We start from the raw sequence: 26397 nt of genomic DNA on the forward strand, positions 1-26397 counted from the left end.
GGGAAGTCCAGCCAGAGCCCAAGCAGTAGGTTCATTGGCCTGAGGATGGGGAGAGACTCTTGGCGGATGCGTGTTGGTCAGGAGATGAGACTTGGTCCTTGGCAAGGCAGGCCTTAACCAGAAATCAGTTCCTCAGTTCTTTAGTTCTGTTCTTCTGAGGGCATGTGGGTGAGATTCTCCATCTCATACCCTCCAGTTCCATTTTATTTTAATTTTTAAAGATTTTATTTATTTATTTGACACAGAGAGATCACAAGCAGGCAGAGAGGTAGGCAGAGAGAGAGGGGGAAACAGACTCCCTGCTGAGCAGAGAGCCAGATGCAGGGCTCGATCCCAGGACCCTGAGATCATGACCTGAGCCGAAGGCAGAGGCTTTAACCCACTGAGCCACCCAGGTCCCCCCTCCGGTTCCATTTTAGGTTGAAATCTTCTCTCACACCATTTTCGTAGTAGAGTCCCTCTACACGTATAGCTCACAGGTAACCTTTCACTGAGGTTCAGTCATAACAAGTAGTGTGGAAGGTGTGTCGCCCAAGGACCTGGCCAGCGAGAGTGTGTTCTCCAGAGGAGCCTTGATCGCACAGCCCGGGGTCGTGTCCGGGCAGGTTTGACACTCAGTCATTCTTCAGCACGCATTCTCGGAAGGCACATGCACAGGAACTGCATTAGCCCTGGGCTGTGACCCTGTCCTGTGGAGTTTGCAGGTTGGTGGGGAAGCAGCTCTAACCGAGCAAGCCAATAGATCCGTCATTACAAGCTGTGATAATTGTCATGAAGTATTCAAATACGGTGGAGTGCTAAGTAATAAAGGGGGGCACTTAGGATGGGAGGGGCAGGGAAGGCCTCAGAGAGGAGGCAGCCTTTGGGCAGTGAGCTGAGGGCACAGGAGCAGCTTCGCAGCAGGACCTCCAGGCTGGGGTTGGGGGAGGAGGTGGTGTGGAGCACAAGGTACCCCTGAAAGCTGGTGCCTTTCTCATGAAGACTCAGTAATTTTGCCGTTTACCAACAAGAGGCAGCCTCCCTTTCTGGGTGTAAGATCTCAGGATTTTGCACTTAAGGTAATAATAGGTTGACCTATTCTTGAAAAGCCAGAAATAGTGGAGAGAGAATGATGGGGGAAAGAGCAGGATCCAGAGGCCACAGGAAGTTTGGATAAAGGTCCCAGAATGCTGTTAGAAAAGCCCATCAGAACAAATAGAAGACCAGAAATAAAATCTTGTTTTTATCACAAATAAGTTTCTGGGCAAGTCTAAATTAAGGCTGGGTTCTTCCACTTCCATTTCTGGGGACAAACAAACATGTGTTAATAGCTTTTCAAAAATAGAATGGAAATTCTTCCGAGGCCCAGCAGGGAACAGGAAAGAGAAAGGCCCGAAGGCACTGGCCATCTGATGCCAACAAGGCAGGTCTTTGAGTAACTCCTTGTGCTTTCCTTACTGTACCCTACTCTCAAATTGGACTAGACTGAGGGGTTTCACACACAGTCTGTACAACTGGTTAATGACTTCTGGTCCTCTGTGTTAATTTGGGGTTGGATTTGTATTGTCAAGGTCATTCTGAAGATCTGCATTTCTCAACTAGGCAAAGTTGGTAAATAGTCTGGGTCTATTATGTCTTATACCTTTTTTTTTTTTCTTTTCTTTTTATTCCCTAGAGTCTGCCTTCTCTGTGACTCCCCCTCTAACAGGATGTTGTGGTTTATTTTTTCCCTGCCCTTTGCCATCTGGACGGCCAGAGTCTTAACCTTTGAGTCCTCTCAGGCTTTGTGATGGGTTCCTGTTTCTCTGCTATCTTGGGAACTCCTGCCATTTCACTGTGGCGCTTGCGTGTCCATCCCCTTGAAACCATTAACTCTTAAAGCAGACCAGCTGGGCTGTGAGGGCTCTTTGTTATTCAATTCAGTTTTCTATTTTCATCTAGTGGGACCTGTGCTTGTGTTTCTTTTTTTTTTTTAAGATTTTATTTATTTATTTGACAGAGAGAGATCACAAGTAGATGGAGAGGCAGGCAGAGAGAGAGAGAGGGAAGCAGGATCTCCGCCGAGCAGAGAATCCGATGCGGGACTCGATCCCAGGACCCTGAGATCATGACCTGAGCCGAAGGCAGCGGCTTAACCCACTGAGCCACCCAGGAGCCCTGTGCTTGTGTTTCTATCATTTCTGTTGAACCATCCTACAGAACTAACGTAGTGGGGCACCTGGGTGGCTCAGTGGGTTAAAGCCTCTGCCTTCTGCTCAGGCCATGATCCCAGGGTCCTGGGATCAAGCCCCGTATCGGGTTCTCTGCTCAGTAGGCAGCCTGCTTCCCTTCCTCTCTCTCTGCCTGCCTCTCTGCCTACTTGTGATCTCTGTCAAATCAATAAATAAAATCTTAAAAAAAAAAAAGAACTAATGTAGTCATGGTGAACCTCACAATAGCCTGCAGAGATCGCCAGGTCCCCAGGCCTGCCTGTGAGAAGAGGCATGCACTCAGAGTCAGGCCTGAGTCTATGTCAGCCTTTGCCACCTGCTAGTTGTATGGCACTGGGGGGAGTCACGTCATCTCCCCAGACTTGTTTCTTTGTCTACAAGATGGTGATCAGACAGGATAGGACCACAGAGGTCCAGGTGTTCTGAAGAGATTTATGGTGCGGGGTGGAGGCGGGGAAGACGGCAAAATGAGAGGTGAGGGTGTTGGTAGGGCCCAATTGGTAGGCCCCCTGGTAGGCCCCAGGCCCAGGCCCAATTCTCTGGAATTCTTGGAATGAGATTGTATCATCTCTTTGGTTCTTTGCAACTTTAAATACCTCAGATTGTATGAAAGGATGACAGTCCTGTGCCTTGCTGCTTCCAGTTGCTGCTCGAGAGGCTGTGCCTGAGCAAGAAGGGAGGTTACTTCGGAGCCAGTCAGGGAAGCTGGGGTAGTGAACTGAGTCTCCCATGGGATTAGAAAATGATGGAGTTTGTGCTCTTGAATCCAGTTGTTGGTCTGAGACTAAAGAGCCATATGACAGCTGGTGGCTCATATTCCTTTGGAGAGTACAAATGTCATGCCACGTGGTTGGGTCAAGATGAAAGACAGTACCAGGTTCTTCGAATTTAAGCTTGTGTTTCTTGATGGGTAGGGAAGGAACATTGGGTGCTGTTGCGTATATCCTGGCCAAGGTCCCTTGACAGATCGCAGCTCCTCACTTTTTCCTTTCTCAAAAAGTCCTGCTTTCTTTCCACATCAGATAGCACTTAAAACAAAGAGGCGATTCTGTAGGGAGCCGGCAGATTATCTCTATGACTCGAGCTATATATACACCTGTGTCTGGGCTGTGTTCTTTCCAGAAGGAGAATTCCCACCAAATTAGAGGGCATTATAAGGACATCTGATTTTGTGGCCTGCTCAACATTTCAATGAGGTTGGATTAGCAGGTTCATTATCTGGCAATGAAAGCAAGACATGGATAGTTTTTTTAAAGAGGTACAAGAGTAGAATTGATTCTTGGAGTAGTTTTATAAGATAGCCATTGCACTTCCTTTAAGTCAAGGGAAGTAAGTTTAATTATTCATTGCAATGTGTCTGGAATATGGCCTTTTTATAGCATTAGAGAAAGGATTTCTAGCCTGTGAGGAATTTGATATGAACTAGAGAGTAAAAATCTTCCTGATTTGCCATGGGAAGTAAAGCAAAATGTCCCTATTTCCGTTCATAGATAGTTAGAATGCAGGAGTAGAGACGAGGAGAGAAGGAATTAGGAATTATATGGCATTACTTGTTATGGAAGTGACTGTCTTCCAACCCAGTCACTTGCTTTCTGATTTCCACAGCAGTGGGACTTGGCCTCTTTTCTGGTAGTTTCTTCCTGCCCTCCTAAAATTTCCCCGGTCTTTGCCCACTATACCTTGTGTCTTCTCTCATCCTCCAAGTATAAAACTTAGGGGCTCTTCCGTGATGTTTTTTACACCTGAATTTCTCGGTGCACAGCACTGAGAAGTGAGGTAGACAGTCCTTACACCTGTGGGGAAGAGCTCGCCTCCATCCACGGAACATAAGGGGGTGGTGCATCTGAGGAAATGATCATCTTTTCCATTTCCTGTGCACAAATAAATCACAGATATTTTGGTATTGGTTACCTAATTGTCTTTGTTTATGCACAAATAAATTACAGTTATTATTTTTCTTTTATGAGATTTTTGCTGTCCTTGGGTTAGTTTGTAAGCTTGTCGAAGTTTGTCAGGCTGTGTCAGACTCTGGATTAGGGTATTATGGACCCATTCCCTTAAAGCAAAATCCATAAAAAAGCAGTGCCAGCCACTTCATTAGGTTTGATCAGGGTGGGCAAACTATGCCTTGTGTCTCAAATCTGCCCAACTGACTTTTTTTTTCTTTTTAATTTTTTTAAAGATTTTTTTTTTTTAATTTATTTTACAGAGATCACAAGTAGGCAGAGAGGCAGGCAGAGAGAGAGGAAGGGAAGCAGGCTGCCTACAGAGCAGAGAGCCTGATGTGGGGCTTGATCCCAGGACCCTGGGATCATGACCTGAGTTAAAGGCAGAGGCTTTAACCCACTGAGCCACCCAGCACCCCTTGTCTTTTTTTTCTATAGCCTGTTAGTTAAGAACACTTTCTATGTCTGAATTTTATTTATCTATCTATCTATCTATCTATCTATCTATTTTTAAGTAGGCTGCAGGTCCAGCATGGGTGGAGCCCAATACGGGGCTAGAACACATGAACCTGAGATCAAGACCTGAGCTGAAATCAGGAGTCAGATGCTTAACTGATTGAGCCACCCAGGTGCCCCAGTTTCTACATTTTTAAATGTTTGGTGAAAAAGTGAAAGGGAAATGATATTCTATTACATGTGAAATTTATAAAAAATTTATATGTTTCTGTGAACGCAGTTTTATTGGAACACAGCTACATTCCTTTCTATACTGTTTACGGCTGCCTTCACACAACGGCATTGTTGAACGTTTGTCACAGAGGCTGTTTGGCCCACAAAACCTGAAACGGAAATGGGGGCCATATACGGAGAAAGTTTGCTGGCCAATGGGTTTGAGTATTTAGAACAACAGTAGTTGACTTTTTTGAGCAAGGCACTGTGCTAAGAAGCTTCGAGGCATTGTCCTATGTAATCCTCAGAGTGACCTTAGGATGTGTACTCTCACTGTCATTTTACAGATGAGGACAAGGAGAGTCAAGAGGTTGTGTCGTTTTCCCCAAATCACACTGTTGGTCAGTGTCAGAGCTGGGATTTTTTTTTACCCACATTTGTCTGATTCCAGAGTCCAAATATCCCCACCACAGAAAACCATCCCATTGGGGAGCAACACCCATGAGGCAGTTCTGAGGTGGTGGCCGCAGATGAAAATTGTTTATTTAAGATCAAACTTATTTTTTGTCAATTTATTATTTGAGATTTATGTTTATGTCTCTCTCACGAGTGTGCATACGTTCATTAATGATAGTGACCTAATGCCAGTGCAGTGCCCAGCTCATAGTAGACGCTAAATTAAAAGCTTGCTGAGCAGAGTAAGTGGGCAGGGAGTAGAGAGAGGGCAGGAGAAATGGAAAAGAAGAGAGAGAAAGGGGGAAAATATTATCAAGGAAGAGTTGGGGTGCCCCCATCATTGGCCCCCCCGTCCATGGATGGCTACACTTGGCTCACCACATACCAGGGCCCACAGGTGTCAGTAGGATACCCTGGGCCTGGTAGGCCCAACTTGACCCATGTGCATACCTCCCCTGCCCTCTGCCCCGGCCTACCTCTACTATTCCGCTCCTGCTCCCCTTGCCTCCAGTGGTCCCATAGCTTCCTGGCATCTAGCCTAGACACACTGCCAAGCCTCCGGATAGAGAGCTAGGCAAGTTAGTATCTGTATTAGAACATGTCCATTCAGAGGAGGACAAGAAAGCAAGGCCTCCCATTCTCACGTCCAGAGACGATGACTGTCATCAGAGGGGAAAACTTTGACTCTGGAAAGGTACCATAAGGAATCGATTCTTGTCCTATCTTTCCAAGGAGGCCGCCCACTCTAAAGGCAAGAAGCTGGCTGCTGAGGGCTCACCTCCGCGGGCAGAGGCGGGGCGCAAAGTAGCAGAGCTTGTTTCTCATAAGAACAAGCGGCAGAGGCACCTGGGTGGCTCAGTTGGCTGGGTGGTTACCTTCGGCTCAGGTCACGATTCTGGGGTCTTGGGATCAAGCCCTGCTTTGGGCTCTCTGCTCAGCGGGGAGCCTGCTTCTTTCTCTGCTCTGCCTGCCTCTCTGCCTACTTGTGATCTCTTTCTTTCTCTCGGTCAAATAAATAAATGAAATCTTTGGGGGAAAAAAAGAACAAGCAGCAGGTCCTGGGGCTGGCCTGGATTCCGAGTTAGGGTAAGGACTCACCAAGAGCAACAAAGTAGCGCTCCAGCCTCTCACTCAACTGTGTCAAGCCAGCACTAAGTGGGTAAGAAGGCCAAGGGAGGCTGTGTCCAGTCGAGGGTGATAACCTAGTGTATAGATATATTTTTTCTGGTTTTGCATGACTCTGCCCACTCTCATTGATTGATTTATTTTATTGGGCAGAAGAAAAGAATTAATGGGGAGTAGTGTATTAACTAGCCCATTCATTCATCTAAAAATTAATTAATTAATTAATGCTTATTGAACCCCTACATGAACCGGCTTCTAGAAATACAAAAGTAAATTGTTAGGCATTTCTAAAAGAACTCAGAAATCTCGTAGTGGCAAGACTCCTAGGGCTGCTACTATAGTAAGATGTGTATTGACTGCTTACTATATATCAGGCACTATGGTAGGTCCTCTCCATAGATGAAACCATTTATTTCTCACAATGAGACTGTGAAGTAGGTTATTGTTCCCACTATATGGATGAGGAAATTGAGGCCCAGTGAGGTTAATTTACTTATTCAAAGTCATAAGTGGCAGAGCCAGGATTCAAACCCAGCTGATCACTGGGGCCCACACCACATAGCTTCCAATTACAGCACCTGAGACTGCTGTGTGTTAAGCACAGTGCTAAGACCCTCGGATACTATTTAACCATCAGGACAACCTCATGAGATCATATTTTATAAACGAGCTTACAGAGGCAATGAGCTATCTACAGCTAGAGCAGATACAGATGTGTCTCCAGAGTCTGTGCCTGAATTACAGTATGACCGTAGTTTGATTCTAATCCTAGTCTCGCCTGATTCCACCATGTATGGGGGAGGCAGCCTTTGGCCGGTGATGTCAGGTTCCTCTATCCTCATATTACCTTTCTTCGCTGAGGTGCCCAGACTCCTACTTTAGTATCCGGGTTAAAGCACTGAGCTCTAGAAGTCCTCTTTTTTTTTTTTTTTTTTTTAACAGATTTTATTTATTTATTTGACAGACAGAGATCACAAGTAGGCAGAGAGGCGGGCAGAGAGAGAGGAGGAAGCAGGCTCCCTGCTGAGCAGAGAGCCCAATGTGGGACTCGATCCCAAGACCCTGAGATCATGACCCGAGCCGAAGGCAAAGGCTGAGCCTGCGCCACCCAGGCGCCCCTAGAAGTCCTCTTAAATGTTGGCATGCAAGTGTGTTGACAGGAGAAAGTTCCATGTGAACTCTGTAGCACCAAGGTCATGTTAGCGCAGGGGGGCTGGAAGGCAGGAGAGCCGCAGTCCCAGAAAATGGGAAAGGGCCACAGCTGGGGCACCCACATGCAGGGGGTGGCCAGGCCAGGGCGATCCCCCAGCTCACAGCTTTTATTGCTGTCACCCCCGGGTTGACTCCCTCCCTTCCCCGGGCTTTCCTATTGCCAGCACTTGAACCAGTTACAGAGTGGTCCTCTTCCCCAGTGAGAAATAAGGTTACAAAAGAAAACCTGCAGGGTGCCTGGGTGGCTCAGTCCTTGGGTGTCTGCCTTTGGCTCAGGTCATGATCCCAGGGTCCTGGGGATGGAGCCCCTATCGGGCTCCCCGCTGGACAGGAAGCCTGCCTCTCCCTCTCCCGCTTCCCGGGCTTGTGTTCCCTCTTTCGCTATCCCTCTCTGTGTCAAATAAATAAATAAATCTTTAAAAAAAGGGCGGGGGCGGGGTAGGAAACCTACAGAGAAAGGGGGAAAAGAGAGATTCATAATACAAGCAGAGCTTTGGACGCCAGAGTGGGGAAGGCCAGACACCGTTCTTCGGCGGGGGCGGGGTTCGGCTCCCTGGGGGAGGAGCCTGTTACCGTGGAAACCACCGCAGGCGGCGCCCCGCCCTGCGTTGAATGCTCTCGGGGCTCTGCGGGGCCTGGGAAGCCCAGCTGGCCGGGTGAGACTGTCCCGTGTCTGTGACAATTACCTTGGAATAGGGTGCTACCTATCCAGTCGACACCATCCAGTCGACAGATACGAACATTTCCCAGATTCCCTCTGAACTACCTGCTGGTTTGCATATAGTCCGTTTTATGGGGGTAGAGAAGAAACCATGTGGGGAAAGGGGAGGCAGCGCCTAGCGAGGCATGCGTAGCGGCGCGCCCACGTCCACCAGCGGGCTCCCCGCGCGCGGTCCTCGGGGCTCGGTCCCGCCTGGCTCAGGTCTGGGCCTGGCCTCAGCCAGCGAGGGACATCTGCGGTCTAGAATCCCCGACTCTAGCTCAATCCCAACCTGCTAGTCTGAGCCCCTGCACTGATTAATTAAACACGGTAAACCACCCAAGCCCGCAGGAACTTGGCACCGCCTTGAATTTAATTGTCAGAATGAAAAGTGTGATCATGAAAGTCCGCTGAAGGGAAAAACAGCACTTGATACTGATATGCCCATCAGTGTGGACATTAATGTAATGTCCAGTGGAGACTGGGAGATTATCTTCCAGACAAACTCAGGGCAGACAGAGTCAACTTTGAATTATCCAGGCCAGACAATGGCAGAAAAAGAGTACTTTGTTTGCTTCTTTTGCTTTTTATTTTTGCTATTGTCAGAGCAAGACAAAGAATAAGAAGGGGGTGTGGCGCTGGGTAGTCTGATATATCCATGGATGGCAGAGCCTTGCATTTTTTGTCAGGCTGCTCTGTAAGGGACATCTTCAGGCTGAGAAGGGGCTTGGGAAGATCAATGGAAAGGAACTCAGACTGGGTTGACCAGCAGGCAGCTGTGGTTGTGGGTTCCAGCTGCCAATCAGACTCAAAGGCGCAGTTTTAATATAATTTTTATGGTTAGGAAACATTGGCATCAAATACAGACCAGGACACATGGCATGTTTATCCCACTGGAGACGAAGCAGCTTCCTTTGCCCCCTTACCCACTTAGGGTACGTACCAGGGATGAGAGCCAATGTGTATGGGGGTCATACCCCCTTCCCCCACCAGTCTTTTATATCATTCGAGTTATGTAGCCACTTCACAGTCTTACTGGCGCACCCCACAAAGGAAGCACACATAACATTCCCCATTTATCTTAACTCTACTGCTCTCAAAGGAACACTGCTGTGGGAAAACCAGATTATTCTCGGGCAGGCCTGCATCAGCCCAGGCCTCATGTTAACCTTTCACCCATGGTAGGTGTTGTGAGTTGAATTACGTCCCTCAGAAAGGTAGGCTGAAGTCCCGAACACTGTCTCTGTAAATGTGACCTTACTTGGAAATAAAGTCTTTGCAGATGCAACCAAGTTACGATGAGGTCATACTTAATGTGAGTGGGTCCTAATCCCATAAGACAGGGGTCCTTTAAGAAGAAAAGAGAGAGACAAGGGAGGGAAGCACCATGTGAAGACACAGAGACACACAAGGAGAAGGCAGACATGTAACAACGGTGGTAGAGACTGGAGTGATGCCCCTACAAGCTATTCCACCGTGGCCTGGTCATGTAACCTTTCTTTCTTTTCATTTCTTTTTTCTTTTTTTCTGAGAGTGGGTCGGCACTGTGTTGGCTGGGAGGGGCACAGGGAGAGAGAGAATCTTAAGCAGGCTCCACAACCAGCATGGATCCCCATCTTACCACCCTGAGACCATGACCTGAGCCAAAATCAAGAGTAGGTTGCTTAACCAGTGGAGTCAACCAGGTGCCCCATGTAACCTTTCTGAATCTCAGTTTCCCCTATAGTAATGATAATGCCTCCTGTTTCTAGAGTAGCTTTGCAGATCAAAGAGGAAAGGTATTATGAAGGCGATTTCGGAATTATAAACTATCAATCAGGGACTCCTGGGTGGCTTAGTCAGTTGAGCACCGAACTTTGATTTCAGCTCAGGTCATGATCTCCTGGTCCTGGGATCAGATCCTGCATCAGGCTCCACGCCTAGTAGGTATCTGCTTAGGGATTCTTTCTCTGTCTTCCTCTCCCTCTGCCCCTCCCCCTGCTCGTACTCTTTGTCTCTCTCTAAAATAAATAAATAAATATTTTTTTAAATGAATTATAAACCACCAGTCAGATATGAAGAACTGCTTCTCCCTAATGCTCCAACTATTTTCCAGTTCGGAGATGAATTTTACCTTTGTAACATATTATGTTACTCATTTGTTTCTAGGACTTTTTTTTTTTTTAAGATTTTATTTATTTATTTGTCAGAGAGAGAGAGGGAGAGAGAGCAAGCACAGGCAGACAGAATTGCAGGCAGAGGGAGAGGGAGAAGCAGGCTCCCTGATGAGCAAGGAGCCCGATGTGGGACTCGATCCCAGGACTCTGGGATCATGACCTGAGCCGAAAGCAGCTGCTTAACCAACTGAGCCACCCAGGCGTCCCTGTTTCTAGGACTTTTATCGTTCTATATCTATTTACTGGGCACGTACTGTGTGACGGGCACTACACTAGGGGCTGGGGAGTTAGAGGTGAAATATGAAGCCATCAATAGTGTTTAGCAGAGAATGCTGTGGAGCAGGTAAGACTGTCAATTGCTGGCCATTGTCATCCCAATCTAGACTGGGGGTGGGAGGATTTGGAATTGGAGAAGGAGTCAGGGAATTTTTTCTTAAAGTGAAAGGTGTCTTTGCTGAGTTCTGAAGAATTCAGTGGCATTAAACAGGGAAAGGAGTCAGGAAAGGATAAGAGCATTCCCAGTACTAGCGTTTCTTTTTTAAGATTTTATTTATTTATTTGACAGAGAGAGACGCAGCGAGAGAGGGAACCCAAGCAGGGGGAGTGGGAGAGGGAGAAGCAGGCCTCCAACCCAGTAGGGAGTCGATCCGAGGACCCTGGGATCATGACCTGAGCCAAAGGCAGACGCCCAATGACTGAGCCACCTAGGCGCCCAAAGAGATTAGCATTTCTTAAAGGGAGGGCTATTGGTAATTGGAGGGCACAAATGTACTTGTATGAGGCTCTCCCATGTATTGGAAGATGTTTGGCATCCCTGCCCCAGTTACTAAATGTTGGGAGTACCAGCCCACTCCCTGAGCCCACAATCAATATGACAACGCAGAATGCCCTTTCACATTTCCAAATGCGTACCCTACCATCTCGTGAAAGGGAGGTATCATTTTCTGGCTGAGAGCCACTACTAAAGAAAGCGTGGTGGCATGCATGTCTGGGAGCTGGAGTATGACTGGGGAGGGCAGATTCCAGATCCTAAATGACCTTGTATGCCATCCTAAGGAGTTTACTTTCTAGAAAAAAGTTCCTTGATCAGGGGTAGGTAGGCTGTATATAAAGGGCTTTGGGTGGAACCTGGCCCAAAATACATGGTCAGTACATTTTGGATCTCTGTCTCCCAGAATCTTGCCAAGCCCAATTTAGTTGACACATGTTCTGTTCGTTTCATATTCACTCTCTGTGTACTTCCTGAGTGTACATCACGGTCAAAGTGGCTGATGACAGTTAACTCACTAATATCTGTTCAATGGGAGGGAAACAGTGGGGAGGGGCGAGACAGCTCCAAGAAGTCAGGGAGGTGTGTGGCAGCTTCCATCCCAAGGATCTGGGATGCTTCTCTGCCCTTGCAGCCTTCCAGTCTAGCTGTGTGAGGCCTCAGTTAAGCAAGCTCCATCTCAGAAAGAACCTGAGAGCCGTGGTATCCCAACAGCCATGACCACCAACATCCACCTGTTGCCAGGGAGTGCCAAGGAGAAGATGCTGTGGACTGCTGACACAGCCCGTGGTAACCCAAGGCCCAGTTTATAAATAGTTACAGTCCTTTGCCAAGACATGCACTAAAAACGAGGCTGCATCTTCCTATAGCAAACAATGTTATATTTGTTAGGTTGCAGACTGAGCCCTCCAAACCCATTTACCCATACAGTAGTGAAGCCATAGTGCTGAAGGTATTTGGAACCCAACTGTCCTAGATAACACTGTTTCCGAGAAAGAGATATTCCCAGTTCCGGGTAAAAGATCAGAAACACATTTGACCACCATTTATTCTACCTTCACCTAAGGCTCTAGCCACACTGAACTATTGCTGTCAAGTCCTGCAAGCCATCTCTTGCCTCCAAGTGTTTGCCTGTCTGTGCTCTATGCCTGAAATGTACCCCACACCTCCCTGCCCCAGGGTATCCCTCCTGTGGGCTTCCAGAGCCTCCACTTCTTCCTGTCAAAGCGCTCACCATTCCGTGTAGCAATTGCCTGCTTGCTGATCAGCCTTCCGCACCAGATATCCACCTTCTTGAGGGCAGAAATGCTCAATGACTGCTCAGCGCCTGGCGCACACTGGACGTTTAATAAATATTCATTGGAATGAATGACCACATGAGTAAGTGAACCTTTTGTGAATACAAGCCCAGCCACAAGACCAAGGATCTCTTCCGCTTTCCCGCTATCTTCTCAGAAGAGAGACGCTCTCTAGGTGTCTGCCCCAGAGTTTGGGTTGAGTGGAAAGAGAGGAGGAGAGAGGCCAAGAGGATGTTCTGGGGGAGAGGTCAGCATTCAATGAGTTTGGCTTCAGAAAGGGCCAGCGGCAGCACAAGTGGAAAGAAGAGGGACGTTCCCATCATGCAGGTCAGGCTCCTTTGTGCTGGACTGTCTTAGGACAAGGATGGTAAAATGGAGCAGGGGTAGCCTGCTTGGAGTTTTAGGAGTCAGTGCTACTTAAATTGTAAACTTTTACAACAGAACATATGTCCACCCGACACCTGTACAGGAATATTTATAGCAGCATTATACACAATAACCAAAAAGCGGAAACAACCCAAGTGACCATCAGCTGATAGATGGATAAACAAAACAGGCTAAATCCGTACAATGGAATATTTTTCAACCATAAAAAGGAACGAAATCCTGATAGCTACAATATGGATGAACATTGAAAACATTATGCTAAGTGAAAAAGGCCAGACACCCAAGACCACTATAGGATTCTAAATTCAGGGACGCCTGGGTGGCTCAGTTGGTTGGACGACTGCCTTCGGCTCAGGTCATGATCCTGGAGTCCCGGGATCGAGTCCCGCATCGGGCTCCCGGCTCCGCGGGGAGTCTGCTTCTCTCTCTGACCTTCTACTCGCTCATGCTCTCTCTCACTGTCTCTCTCTCAAATAAATAAATAAAATCTTTAAAAAAAAATTAAAAAAAAAAAAAGGATTCTAAATTCATGTCCAGAATCTATAGAGGGGACTTAGAGACAGAGAGAAGATTCATGGTTGCTTAAGACTGTGGGACGGTGGGAAGGTAGAGGTGATAGCTAAAGGGCATAGAGTTCCTTTGAGATGTTAAAAATGTTCTAAAACTGGCTGTGGTGATGGTTGCTTGCGTCTGTCAATATATTAAAAGCTATTGACTTGTACAATTTAAATGGTTAATTGTATGTATATGAATTATATCCCAGTAAAGTTATCAAAAAAACAAAACAAAACTTCCTTTTTTTAAAGATTTATTTATTTGAGAGAAAGCTCACGCATCAGTGAGGGGAAGGGCAGAGGGAAAGAATCTCAAGCCGACTCCCCACTCAGAGGGGAGCCCTGATATGGGGCTCGGACCCACAACCCTGAGATCATGACCTGAGCGGAAATCAAGAGTCACTCTTAACTGATGAGCCCACCCAGGCGTCCCACAGAACATAACTTAAAACAGGGTGTTAACCCAGGCTTTTGAGAACTGGGTCCATCTGAAATAGCATGGCAAAATTGGCATATCCTGGGTCTGTCGATTTCACTGGATTCTCTATGACCTGCTCCCCAGAGGGAAACTGTAACTGCTCTGCAGAGCTGACTGCCCCATCACAGGGCTCAATGCAGTGCCCGACTGCATGGAAAGAATGTGATGAATATTAATGTAATCAAATATGAGAATTAACAATTTTATTATTATTATTTTTTAAAGATTTTATTTACTTGAGAGAGAGAGCACAAACAGGGGGAGGGCCAGAGGGAGAGGAAGAAGCAGACTCTCCGCTGAGCAGGGAGCCCTACACCAGGCGCGATCCTAGAACCCTGGGATCATGACCTGAGCCAAAGGCAGCTGTTTAATAAACTGAGCCACCTAGGTGCCCCAGTGATTTTATTATTAGATAAAATGTTGAGTGTCCACTTTTAAGCTAGTAACTAAACAACGTATAGAATACAATATGGTTCCCTGCCTCCATTGCTCTAGAAAAGGGAACTATTGTTAAGTTCCATTCCGATATGTAAGCTTTTTAAATTCTAAAGTATTATTTGTAATATGAGGATCTAATTGTTTTTACATGGCTACTTTATCATTTTTATTTTAGTAAAACCTTTTAAAAAATAAGTTCAGTCACCTGCTAGGAAAGCAAGTTATGTATGTATGTAAGGTTTGTCAAGTTTCTGAACGCTTAACTGAAAAACCTTCCCATCAACAGCAAAACAACTGGTTCTGTTTACCCCCTGAAGCAAATGAATGTACCGCTTGATTTTTGTCAAATAATTAGAACCACAAAAAGCAGAAGAATGTCATTTGCATTATTCCATGTTGGGGAACTGTATTTTATAGACCCATTTCTGGGTACATACCAAGAGGGGAAAAGATAGTAGATGCTTGTTGAACTGGGCTGTTTTGCATTTCTATCCATTTCCATTTGTGTTTCAAGCTACTTAAAGCCGGAGGAAACAGATGATGCGTTTCTCCTAACTCAGGGAAGTAAGTGTGTGTTCGCACACACTCACAAAACACACCTCTAAATTGGAACTGAGGTTCTCGGTTACCTGGTTTTCCTTCTAGAATGCGTTCTCGCTGCATCCCCCTTTTTGCTCATCGGCACCCCCTCTTTGATTTGCAACTCGGGTGCCTGTCCTTGCTGCGTGGCGCCGGCAAACGTGCGGGGGTGCCTCTCCCGGGGTTAGTCGTGCAGCCCCCATGCTCGGCGATGGACCTGGGCGGTCCGGCGCGAGAGCGTGGAAACAGCTGACTGCTGACTCAGAGGGGAAAGCAAGCCACCCGCGAATCTCACTGCAGCTCGCTGCTGCATCCCTATCCCACAATCCCTTGCTTGGTTTGCTGCAGTCTTTTCAACAGACGCTGAGTGAGAAAAAGATGTCCTGTAAGATAAAGATTGATTGGTTTCAAGACCGAAAGGGGTCTCCTACTTGTTAATGACCCAGAAACATTCCTGCCGACTTCCCTGAGCCTTCTCTCTTTTCCTCCATTTTTCTTCTCCTCTGTTCTGTTCATCAGCTGGCACATCACTCCATAGAGCAGAAGATATGCCGGGCTTCTGATGATGGCTGCACTGCATGGTAGGGAATTTTAACCAGTCTCTTTGCATGGTGCTTCCAAACTTGGGAGGTTAGCAGAATGTGCATTGTTCTTGTGGATGGCCGCGGAGCTGCCTTTGCGACAGGCTTTGGGAGGATTTAATTCTTTGCCTCGTTGATTAGTCTGTCTGCAGAAATGGGTAGGTCCTAAATGTTCCGATTGTTGAGTATATTGCCAGGTGGATAACTGATTTCTCCTGCTCTCTCTATCCTGTGTTTTTTTTTTTTTTTTCTCCCCATCCTTTTCTTTTTCTTTCCCTTCTTTCTTTTTTTTTTTTTTCTCTGCCCTTCTCTCTCGGCGATGCTGCATGCTCTGTAACTATCAGACAGAGGGAGACCACTCTTTGCTTAAACAAAGGCACCAAATTGAGAACAGGGAGAAAGTCGTGCAAGATTTTCTTCTCGAGTTCCTAGTGTGATCTGACTAGATTTTTATTTTTACTTGTCTTCCATTTTAATGTGTATTCAGCTTATTTTAAATAGAAGATTACCCCCAACCCCTAGCATTTCTCCGTTGAGTGGGAAGATGGGGATGAAATATTTTAGTTACAGGATTCCTTCCTCCATACCCCAGGGTGGAGGAAAATGTGCGATTCGACCCTTCCCCCACCCGGTCCTCTGTCGGAGAACCCTGGGGTTGAGGGCTTCGGTTCCCAGTTACCATTGGAAACCCATTCATTCATAATGCATGACTCTGACCCTCTGAATTCTGAATGCCATTGATGTTCAGCAAATATGCAGAAGATGATTTGTTTTTGTTTGGTTTTTTTGTTTTTTTGTTTTTTTTGGGTTTTTTTGACATTTTTTCCCTGCTGCTAAAGTAGGCTCAAATCTGGGTGGAGTTCAATGGTAGCTTTACACAGGAGGAAAAAAAAATCCTCGGGTTGGACCTTAGGTTTGCTTCCTGAAACACTGGATATGATTTTTCTGACAGCTTTCTGTACCAGTGTGCCCCGCCCTGTCATTATTCCTTATTTTGGGAGGATAGGAAAGCAAGTAGAAAGGCTATTTATTTTAAGCTAAATACTGAATGTTAATAAGCGGATTTCTGAACCAAAAGGTAAAATGATGTTTCTGTCTTAAGATAGATTCGATGTCACTGCTTTAAGGAGCAGACCTAGATTCAGAATGAAGCATTTTAAAAATTATTAGTTTGTTTCTTTGGCTTCAATCGGATTACTGTGGTTTTATTCCTTGTGAGTAAATTGTTAACGGTTTTGTTTATTTATTTATTTTTAGACTAGAATACGTCGTAAGGAGAGGCATTGTTTGTCCAGATTCTTAAAATGATTTCTTAAGTACTAGGATTCAGTTCTGCTTAGTGTGAACCTATTTTCTGGTGCCTTTCATTATTTTCAGGCACATGCTTTAGCAGCATAGGTCCTAACCCGCTGTAATGTTAAATAATGCACGCCCCTCCCGAGCAAGCACACAATGAGAAGTTTCATGTGTGCTGTGAAAGCAGCTTTTTGTTACAGAGACGTGAGAAGTGGCCTTTCCTAAACCTCTAAGTATTTCTTTCCAGTTTTCTCCTAGAAAGACCCAAGTGATTTGCATTGGAAAGGTTAAAATAGGACTGAATCTACAAACGTTCTCTGATAGAATGTGCCTATTTCAAGAAGTAGGAATGCATGATATATGTTCCACATATTTTAATAATGGAGAGTAAATCATACATATTTTTCACCATAGTTAATATTATAATCCTGAGAGGACTTTTTTTTTTTAACTTATATGATAAAGCTCGTGGATTTTGTTGCTTGTGAAATAAGTAAAAATATTCATTCTTTGTCTTACTAAGAATTGAAAATGTCCTTCATTTGGATATTGGAGAACATTAATTTCTCCAGACTTATGACTTCTTCTATCTTTAAGTCAAAAAATTGCTGTCTATGTAGCAATTTTAAAAAATTTAACCTAGGTTTAATCTTTAAGACTCCCTTGTGCTTCTCTTCCTATCTCTCGATTAAAACTAAGACTTTAACAAAATATTTGTATGTATTTTTGAAGAGAAATACTTTCAAACTTTAAAAAAATTGCTGCCAAATTATTTACTCTCATAGTTCTTTTGTTTAAAAAATGTGACTGAATTACTTCTAATTGTGGCATATTATAATTTGCACACACCTGTGATCGCTTTTTTTTTTAAATGTCTGATGCCATCTGTGCCCTTTATTACTTATGTAAGGGTTTTAGTGTCAGAACAGAATTTGTTCTATATTGGGGTTGGCTATTGGAGTTCTCTGAATATTATTATTGTGAGGATTATCTGAAATGATCCGATCAGGTTTCTTCCTCGAAGGTGGAGGTTTAGATTAAACCAAGACTGAGGTAAAAAATGAGCCAGTGTAATTATTCAAAGTGCACCGTGGAGGATAGCTTTATTACTGCTATCTGCATGCTAGTCTTTCTACTCTCTTTACTTTACCCTCGCCTGCCTTCATGTTTGCAGTCGCCTCCATTTCTCCACTAAGTGCTTTTTATTCTTCTTCTTGAAAACGTATTAAGGTAAACATTTATTCTAATCAGCAATAGAATTAAATAATGTACTTCCTATCCACCAGGGGGAAAAGGGGGTTTGCTGTTGTGTGGGACTATGCCTTGTGAGGTTCTGATGTGGAATACATTTCTCTTCCCCTTCTTGCTAACCTCACCCAAATCCCAGAGTTTAGGGCCTTGGTTGTCCTCTGCCTCTTTTGTGGTCCAAGAATATGCAGCCTCCTTGTAGTCCCAAAGGCGAGCAAGGGAGGAGGCGTGGCAAGGAGAGAGGAGATCCCACGGTCTTGACTGTCCCAGGGCACTGTAAAATGAATGTCAATTAGCTCGACCACTTAACACTCCATCACACAGATCCTGCCTTCTGCAACTTAGAAAACCCAAAGCAGATCTTAAGAACTGACTTCATGATGTTGTAAAAGGTGAGGACTTCTATGAAGAAGGCAATGGGAAACAGTTATCTATACTAAGAGGTGGAGGAAATAGGTATAAATCTCCTAAAGACAGGTTGGGGGCTTGGCAAAATTCAGCTTCCCTATGGTAAGACCCAGCAACCTGAGGAAGCTGTCATACATCTGATCCTGGAAACAAGAGGAACCCTTGGAAAGCTCGGGCACCGCCTTGCCTGGAGACAGAAGTTAAAGCGGAAGGCCTCCTGAATATACAGCCACTTATCCCCAGACACACATGTTATGCACATACTATCAGAAAAGATATTGCATCTGGCCTTCTAACTTACGAAGTGGCCCATTGGGATAGATGCTTGATTTAACTAGAAATAGGTCACCCTGTTTCAATTTCACTGAAGATTGTCCTCCTTTCTTTCTTCTAGTCAAGTCCTCTGTAACAATGCAAATTCAGTTGCAGGTGAATAATAATATGTTCATAAATTTTGAAATCTAAGAATACTTGTTTCTCTAATCATGTTTCACCGTGCTTGAGTTCTAGGTACTGCCTGTCCTGGCAGGTAAAAGATAGAACATTGTGAGTTACAGATAATCCTAATAGTTTGAGATTTTCTTTCTACAAATCCACCGTCAGATTTTTAACTTCTTGGGAAGCTGATTTTAGTGTGTCTGCACCATTGTCATTGGTCCAAGAATAGCAAAAATGTAACATTGCTAATAGATAAAGCCGGCTAAGTGGCGACAAAGAGAAGCAGTCACCCACAAATGCCATAAAATTAAATAGAAATGGAATCCAGTGCCTTTACGATGGTATATAATCAAATATGCTGCCTCCTACCCGCAAATCACATGTTCAAACTTTATTTTCTAAAGGAATCTTGACCTGTTTCCCAACCATGTTTCCTAGCCCAGCCAACAAGTTGTCACCAACTCTCTCCCCTTCTCAAGACGAGGGCTTTCAGGTTGTCATTTGTCTTCCACCCTCCCTTCTTGCTCTTCCTCACTTTGGTGTCAGCAAGAAAACATTGGGATCATTTTCTGATCTAAATGGTATAATCTGGGGTGGGAATTGTGGTCTCAACCCTAGAATTATGGACACAGGCATTTTCCTTGTTTCCTCCCCTCCTCTCAAGTTCTGCTTTTCCACTTGGTTGTAGTTTCCATCAAGTTCTAGGAGATTTGAGAACCTGTGCCAGGAAAAAAACCAGAGATGACATGAGGCAAGAAATGCTGGGATAGGGTTTTTCTATGCCCCAGGATTCTGTTACACGCTCATTGCATTGCCGTTACCCTCAAAAGCTGTTGAGTTGGCACACCCCACTAATGAGGAATTTATGTGTCAACCTTCTTAGACTTTGTATTTCCACGCAGAGGTGTCCTCAGTGGTTCTCAGTTTTTTTTCTGCATTTGTGAGTGTGTTAAAGTATATCCCTAAATATTTACCCTCTGGCTGATGGCTTATCTTGCTAGAGATTAGATGATCACCCTGGAAGGCAGGTAATGTCTGATGTCAAATGAAAACATTCACGTGACTGGTGACAACCATGCTCTTTGTTGTGTAAGTCAGCTCATGCCACTCTTTTATGATACTGGGACTGAGTCCATTCCCATGGGACACTTGACTTGTTCAGTTCCTTCAAAGAAAGGAGTGTCTATCACATTCCAGGAAGAGTTCTAGGTGCTGAGACTCCTGCAGTGAGCAGTCAGACAAAAATCCCTGCCTTCGTGAATCTTACATCCTGGAGACGTGGGGGAGGAGCCAGTGGTGCCAGATAAACATATTACGTAATATAGCGGAAAGTGACCATGCTACAGAGAGACATAGAGCAAGGACAGGAGGTAGCAAGTTCCAGGGGATGCGGGGGTGAGGGGGGCAAGTTTCAATTTTAAACAGAATGGTCTGATTGAGAAGGTGCTATTGAGAGGAGGCCCGAACACCTCTGTAAGCAGTATTGCTGTTGGTTTTCCCCTGAGAAGGAAACTCAGCCAGTCTCCCCACTCAGGGAGAGCTCTCATGGCTGGTTAATATCAACAGCACACTATGTGGGCTGTTTATATAGTTTAAAAATGGCTCTGCTTGCCTCCCCTCCTCTGCCACTTCTTTTCTATTGGCCTTTTGTCAGTATGTGTGGTGCTAGTTCCTACATCCGAAAGGACTCAGGTTCCTTCAGAGACAGAAGTCCACCTGCGGCATATTTGGGGTGTGCCCCTCCAGAAACTGATTTTGTGGGCCTCCAAGAGAAGAGTTGTTCAGTGTTCTGATCTCTCTAGCACGTGCTTATTTCTGCTGGCCTTGTGAGTAAGAAGGATCTCTGACACTTCAGAAACCAACATGGGGGAAAGGAGAACAGCCGAGAATCTAGACGACTATTTATTGCTTTTCTAATCAAAACGACCAGAAACTGGTAGGGCCCAAACTCTGTGATTAAAGGCTGTCATACATTTTATGTGTATTCCTTGCGGCATATTCAGACTGGTGGAGAGCTTCCCACGGTGCTTATTGGCATATTCTGTGCCTCCATTTTCCTCAGCACATTATTCCTTTAGGAGCAGTCAAAGTGGCTTTCTGTTGTGGGTATCCAGTTATACTCAGGGAATGATCATTACCCTGGCAAAGTCTCAGTTTGGGGAGTCTTTCAGGGTTGGAAAGCTTTTGTGTTGATTCTGAGAATCCTGCAAATCCAGATGTCTTCAACAAGTCACTTGTGACAGATCAGTAATATTGTCATGATTTTATTTTTTTTTTTAAAGATTTTATTTATTTATTTGACAGAGAGAGATCACAAGTAGACAGAGAGGCAGGCAGAGAGAGAGAGAGAGAGAGAGGGAAGCAGGCTCCCTGCTGAGCAGAGAGCCCGATGCGGGCCTCGATCCCAGGACCCTGAGATCATGACCTGAGCCGAAGGCAGCGGCTTAACCCACTGAGCCACCCAGGCGCCCCTATTGTCATGATTTTAAATCAGTGTTTGGACTAAACTTAATTTACCATATAAATTAACAATACTAACAAAGACTTACTCTCACCCACTACAATAATGATCATAAAATTAGGATAAAAATTAGGGACGTCTGGCTGGCTCAGTTGGTTAAGCGGCTGCCTTCGGCTCAGGTCATGATCCCAGCATCCTGGGATCCAGTCTCCCATCGGGCTCCTTGCTCGGCAGGGAGCCTCCTTCTCCCTCTGCCTCTGCCTGCCACTCTCTCTGCCTGTGCTCGCTCTCTTGCTCTCTCTCTCTCTCTCTGACAAATAAATAAAATCTTTAAAAAAAAATTAGGATAAAAATTAGAATGAAATGTTTTTATTTCAGTGTTGAGGATAGAAATGTCACCTCAGGAAATTTCATTTAGCCGATGTATATCATGTGATTAAAACAAATGTTTTTTTTTCTTTTTCTTGCCCAAACCCTAAAATTCTAAGATTAAAAAAAGACTAAAACCAATATGATGTTTTCTTTCTTTTTTCAATACTCAGCATGACTGATTATTTCAAAGGGCGATATGAAACTCAAAGGGCGATATGAAACTTTTCAAAAGCTATTAAAATTAAAATTATTTTTAATTGATTTTAACTGAAAAGTTCATATGCTTTTTTTTTTTTTTTTTAATGTGAAATACTTCACAAATTTGGGCATCATCCTTGCTCAGGGGCCAAGTCAATCTTCTGTATCATTCCAATTTTAGTGCTACTGCAGTGAGCACCCCATAATTTTTATCTCTCTCTCTTTCTCTCTCTTTCTCTCTCTCTCTCTCTCTCTCACACACACACACACACACACACACACACACACACACCATACTGGAAAGTGTTAAACTTGTTTAAGATTAGGTATCAGATAAGGCATAAGACTTGAAATCTGAGCTTCTGGATTCACTGATTTTACTGGATGACCTTGGGTTAGTCATTTAAACCCTCAGCATGGGTTTCCTTATCTTAAAGACAGATAAATCCATTCCTTCCCTTTCCTATTTTTTTTTTTAAGATTTTTATTTACTTATTTGACAGAGACACAGCAAGAGAGAGAGGGAACACAAGCAGGGGGAGTGGGAAAGGGTGGAGTAGGCTTCCCTCTGAGCAGGGAGCCCGATGTGGGGCTCTATCTCAGGATCCCAGGATCATGACCTGAGCAAAAGGCAGACGCTTAATGCCCGAGTCACCCAGGCGCCCTCCCTTCCCTATTCTGATGTCATAGGGATGTGGTTAAAGAAAAGCAGATGATGTGTCAACATTTTGAGCTCCTGAGAGATGAGCCACATTTAATCCAATCAATGAATAATCATTCTCTATACTAGTTCTTTGGGGAGACAGTTTATGAAAGAGCTAGCAGATAATGCGGGCTAATTAGATATGTCACACGCTTTTAACAAATGCAGAGAGTTCTACTTGAACGTGACACTCTTGTATAGCAGGTGCTTTCACAAGGTTCTATCTGTTTATTAATCATGCTCTTTAATGAGCTTATCTAGAAACATAGAGTTGGAAAATGGATGTGTCACATATGTAATTATACTCAAATACATACAAATAGAATTTTCTTAATAAAAGTTGACATGCTTTTAAAAAATTTGGTGATTTGGTGGGGAGAAAGAACTATCATTCACATTTGAAAAGAGTTTCCATTAAAAAGTGTAGAATTGTTGATTCTGTAAATGTGATTGATGGATTGCCCAGCTTTAAACACAGGGTCAAGACCACACTTAAATTCTATCACTGAAGCCTGTGAATTAAACTGACAAAAAGACTATCAGGAGAGAAAGGTGTACACATTTTATTGGTAGTTCATTTTTCCAAAATAGTATATATATTGTATTCTATGGATGTTTATTAATTTAATATTTTTAATGTTACATGCATGTGGGCTTCACAGAAAGGAAGTGAAAACCCAAAGAGGCAGTTCGACCTGGGAGCTTATGTACTATTTTAACAAAGGATGACAAATTGTGGAGAAGTGGCCAGACAAAGGGAAGGGGGGTTTAGGAGCAGTACATTGTGGGATAGCGACCAGGAAATGTATGGTACATAAGGGTGGTTTAGTAAGGTTTGTTTCGCAGACTCCCCTCCCGTGCTCTCTCTTGGGATGATTAAGTCTCCTCGTTTTCGTTTGCGAGAGTGGGGCTTCTTTACAAATGGGAAGTCTATGCTCTGTTTTTAGGAAGATGGGAGAGGCAGAGTACCCACACCCCCTTTCCCCCTCCCGCCAACCCCTCTGGCCACCCCATCATGTCCCCACCATGTCTCCTGATTTCCAGTCGCTCTCAGCTCAAAATAATCCTTATGTCAAGATGGCGTGTTCTGGAGTGACATTTTGATCCTCTCCAAGCACAATAGTCGGGAAAACATTTTATCTTAATGAGACTAATACTATTTAATATAGACCATATATTTTTTTAACATTTTATTTATTTATTTATCTGGGAGAGTGGGAGAGTGAGCAAGCACAAGCAAGGGGAACGGCAGGCAGAGGGAGAGGGAGAAGCAGGCTCCCTGCTTAGCAGGGAGCCTGATGTGGGAATCCAAGTGGGGCTGGATCCCAAGATATGACCTTATTTATTTATTTGACACACACACACACACACACACACACAGAGGGAGAGAGCAAGCACAAGCAGGGAGGTGGCAGGCAGGGGAGAACCCAGGCTCCCCACTGAGCAAAGAGATTGACGTTGGGCTCCATCCCAGGAGCCCGGGACCATGACCTGAGCCGAAGGCAGCCGCTTAATCAATAGAGCCACCCAGGTGCCTCAAAGACTATATTTTAATAAGACTATAGGCATATAGTCAAATATAGTCATGAATGAAGACATGAACCGTCAGAGCTATATAAGTATTTATCCCCTCAACTGTGTCTGCTTTGAAAACCAGCAAACATGCCTCTTTAGACAACACACTTCTTCTAATTTGTTTCATTTGCATGGTGAGCATGTCACCATTTTACTGATTTACAAAATCAACAGGCATTGAGGGTTGGTTATGGTCATTTTGAGGTCACCGGCATGGACTTCTCCTGTATTCATAACACAACGCCTGTAGGGAATGGACCAGTGATTGATGTGTACTTACAAGTTATTATATATCTTTCCTGTCTGACAGCAGCAGCGTGCAGGGTCAAAGACAGCCGGCCTCCCATGTCAGTGGTCTAGGATGGCCAGTGAAGCCACCAACATCCCAAGTCCTGTGGTGCGCCAGATTGACAAGCAGTTTCTGATCTGCAGTATATGCCTGGAACGGTACAAGAATCCCAAGGTTCTCCCCTGTCTGCACACTTTCTGCGAGAGGTAAGCCTCCTTTGTCCCCAGAGAAGAGAGGTTCACAGATCGATCTCTTATAACCCACTAAAGGGTTCTTTCCAGAATTCTCCTTTTACCTGGGGGCACAGTAAGTCTTTTGTGCTTATGATAGACATCTAGAAACATAATCATGAATTGCCAATAATTTATTCTATTTTAAATCATTATAAGTGAGAGAAAGCAATCCAGTAGCTATAGATTCATCTCCCCAGGACTTGGAGCATTAAATATTTTAAAATTTAAAAATTTAAGAGTTTTCCTTTGTTCTTTGTCAAACAATTTTTGCTGACCACAGTTCCCTCACAGAGGATCTCTGGTGAGGGTCAGTTAAAAATCTGTTATTTCCTTCCAAAGAACACATCAGTAAGATACCTATGTATTGAGGAGTTAGTTAAAAGGGAGTGCTTCCTCTCAAAGATACTTCAGAAGATGTATACTAAGGAACATAGGATGTTTCAGATGAAGAAAAGACTGTGTGTATGAAATAATTGTAAATTACCTGAATATGCAATTTGCTATGTATGAAAACACATTTCTTTATCCTTCTTGAATAGTTTTTTCCATTGAGTTAATCAGTTATCAAAATACATCTTTACCTTCTTATTTAACTTAGCATGTAAGCAATTAAGCATATAAAGTTTGTAGGTAATAAGGTTATATTTTTTTTCCTTAAAAACAAATATGGTAATTAGGTTTATAGCATCTTGTTAAATACATTTTCTATTATTATTAAACAGACATAATTAAAATGTGTTAATTCTTATTATAGAAGAGGAAATTGGTATTTCCAATGGCTTTAAATCACTGCTAATTACATTTGCCATCAATTTCATATACATTTGTTAAAGGTGATTTACTTTGGAAGATGTCAGTTGCAACAGAATAACCATACCTTCCAGGCCATGGATAGAGGGAGAAGGTGGATTTGTTACTGGTCATTGTGGGTTTTTGACTGTTTGCTTTTTAGAGGGTTATTTTGGGGTGTGTGTATGTCTGTGTGTGTGTGTGTGTGTGTGTGTAGAGTTTTGTTTGTTTAAGTGGTGTTATTTAGGGCACTAGCACCTTTTACTTTATTCATTTTATACTTTGATGTATGTATGTTGTAATTATATTCCAAAATGACTAAATGGAGAGTGATTTTTCTCCTCCCCACTTAATGGGTGTATCTAAAACATGAACACCAGCTAAATGTCCCTCTGCCCCTGGGCTTACATGGTACGATCATTATTTGATGTGCAGTAGTCGGCCTCTTTCTATACAGCACTGAGGGCCACTCAGTCTGAGCTTGGCTGAGCTGCCCTTGCTCAGTGCCCAGCCAGGCAGTTGTTTGACTCCCATTTACTTGCTCTGAGAGGTAAGAAGCAACACTTCTGGAACGCCTGGGTGGCTCAGTCGGTTAAGCCGCTGCCTTTGTCTCAGGTCATGATCCCAGGGTCCTGGGATTGAGTCCCGCATTGGGCTCCCTGCTTTGCAGGGAGCCTGCTTCTCTCTCGGCCTCTGCCTGCTTGTGTGTGTTCGCTCTCTCTCTCTCTCTCTGACAAATAAATAAATAAAATCTTAAAAAAAAAAAAAAAGAAAGAAAAGAAAAAAGAAGCAACACTTCTGGGCTGTCCTGGGTCTGCTCCCAGCCCTCTTGGTTGGGTCTAGCCCCATT

At 44.3% G+C, this 26397-nt stretch overlaps 1 protein-coding gene and 1 pseudogene across 7 annotated transcripts in view; one reads left to right on the forward strand and one right to left on the reverse strand.

Annotated features, from left to right (window-relative positions):
• TRIM2 (tripartite motif containing 2) overlaps nt 1-26397 on the forward strand; it is a 118799-nt gene that overhangs the window by 39782 nt on the left and 52620 nt on the right. For 3 of the 7 annotated variants that reach the window (XM_047717683.1, XM_047717679.1, XM_047717684.1), the window contains exon 2: nt 24547-24731. In XM_047717683.1, the coding sequence (XP_047573639.1) occupies nt 24547-24731 (185 nt within the window). Of the gene's footprint in view, nt 1-15288; nt 15538-24546; nt 24732-26397 lie in introns of those variants that run through there. The other 4 variants (XM_047717680.1, XM_047717685.1, XM_047717681.1 and 1 more) reach the window with 3 other exon arrangements.
• Nucleotides 22059-22157, reverse strand: LOC125094586 (uncharacterized; annotated as a pseudogene).

This window comes from Lutra lutra, chromosome 2 (assembly GCF_902655055.1).
Source record: "Lutra lutra chromosome 2, mLutLut1.2, whole genome shotgun sequence".
Lineage (NCBI taxonomy): Eukaryota > Metazoa > Chordata > Mammalia > Carnivora > Mustelidae > Lutra > Lutra lutra.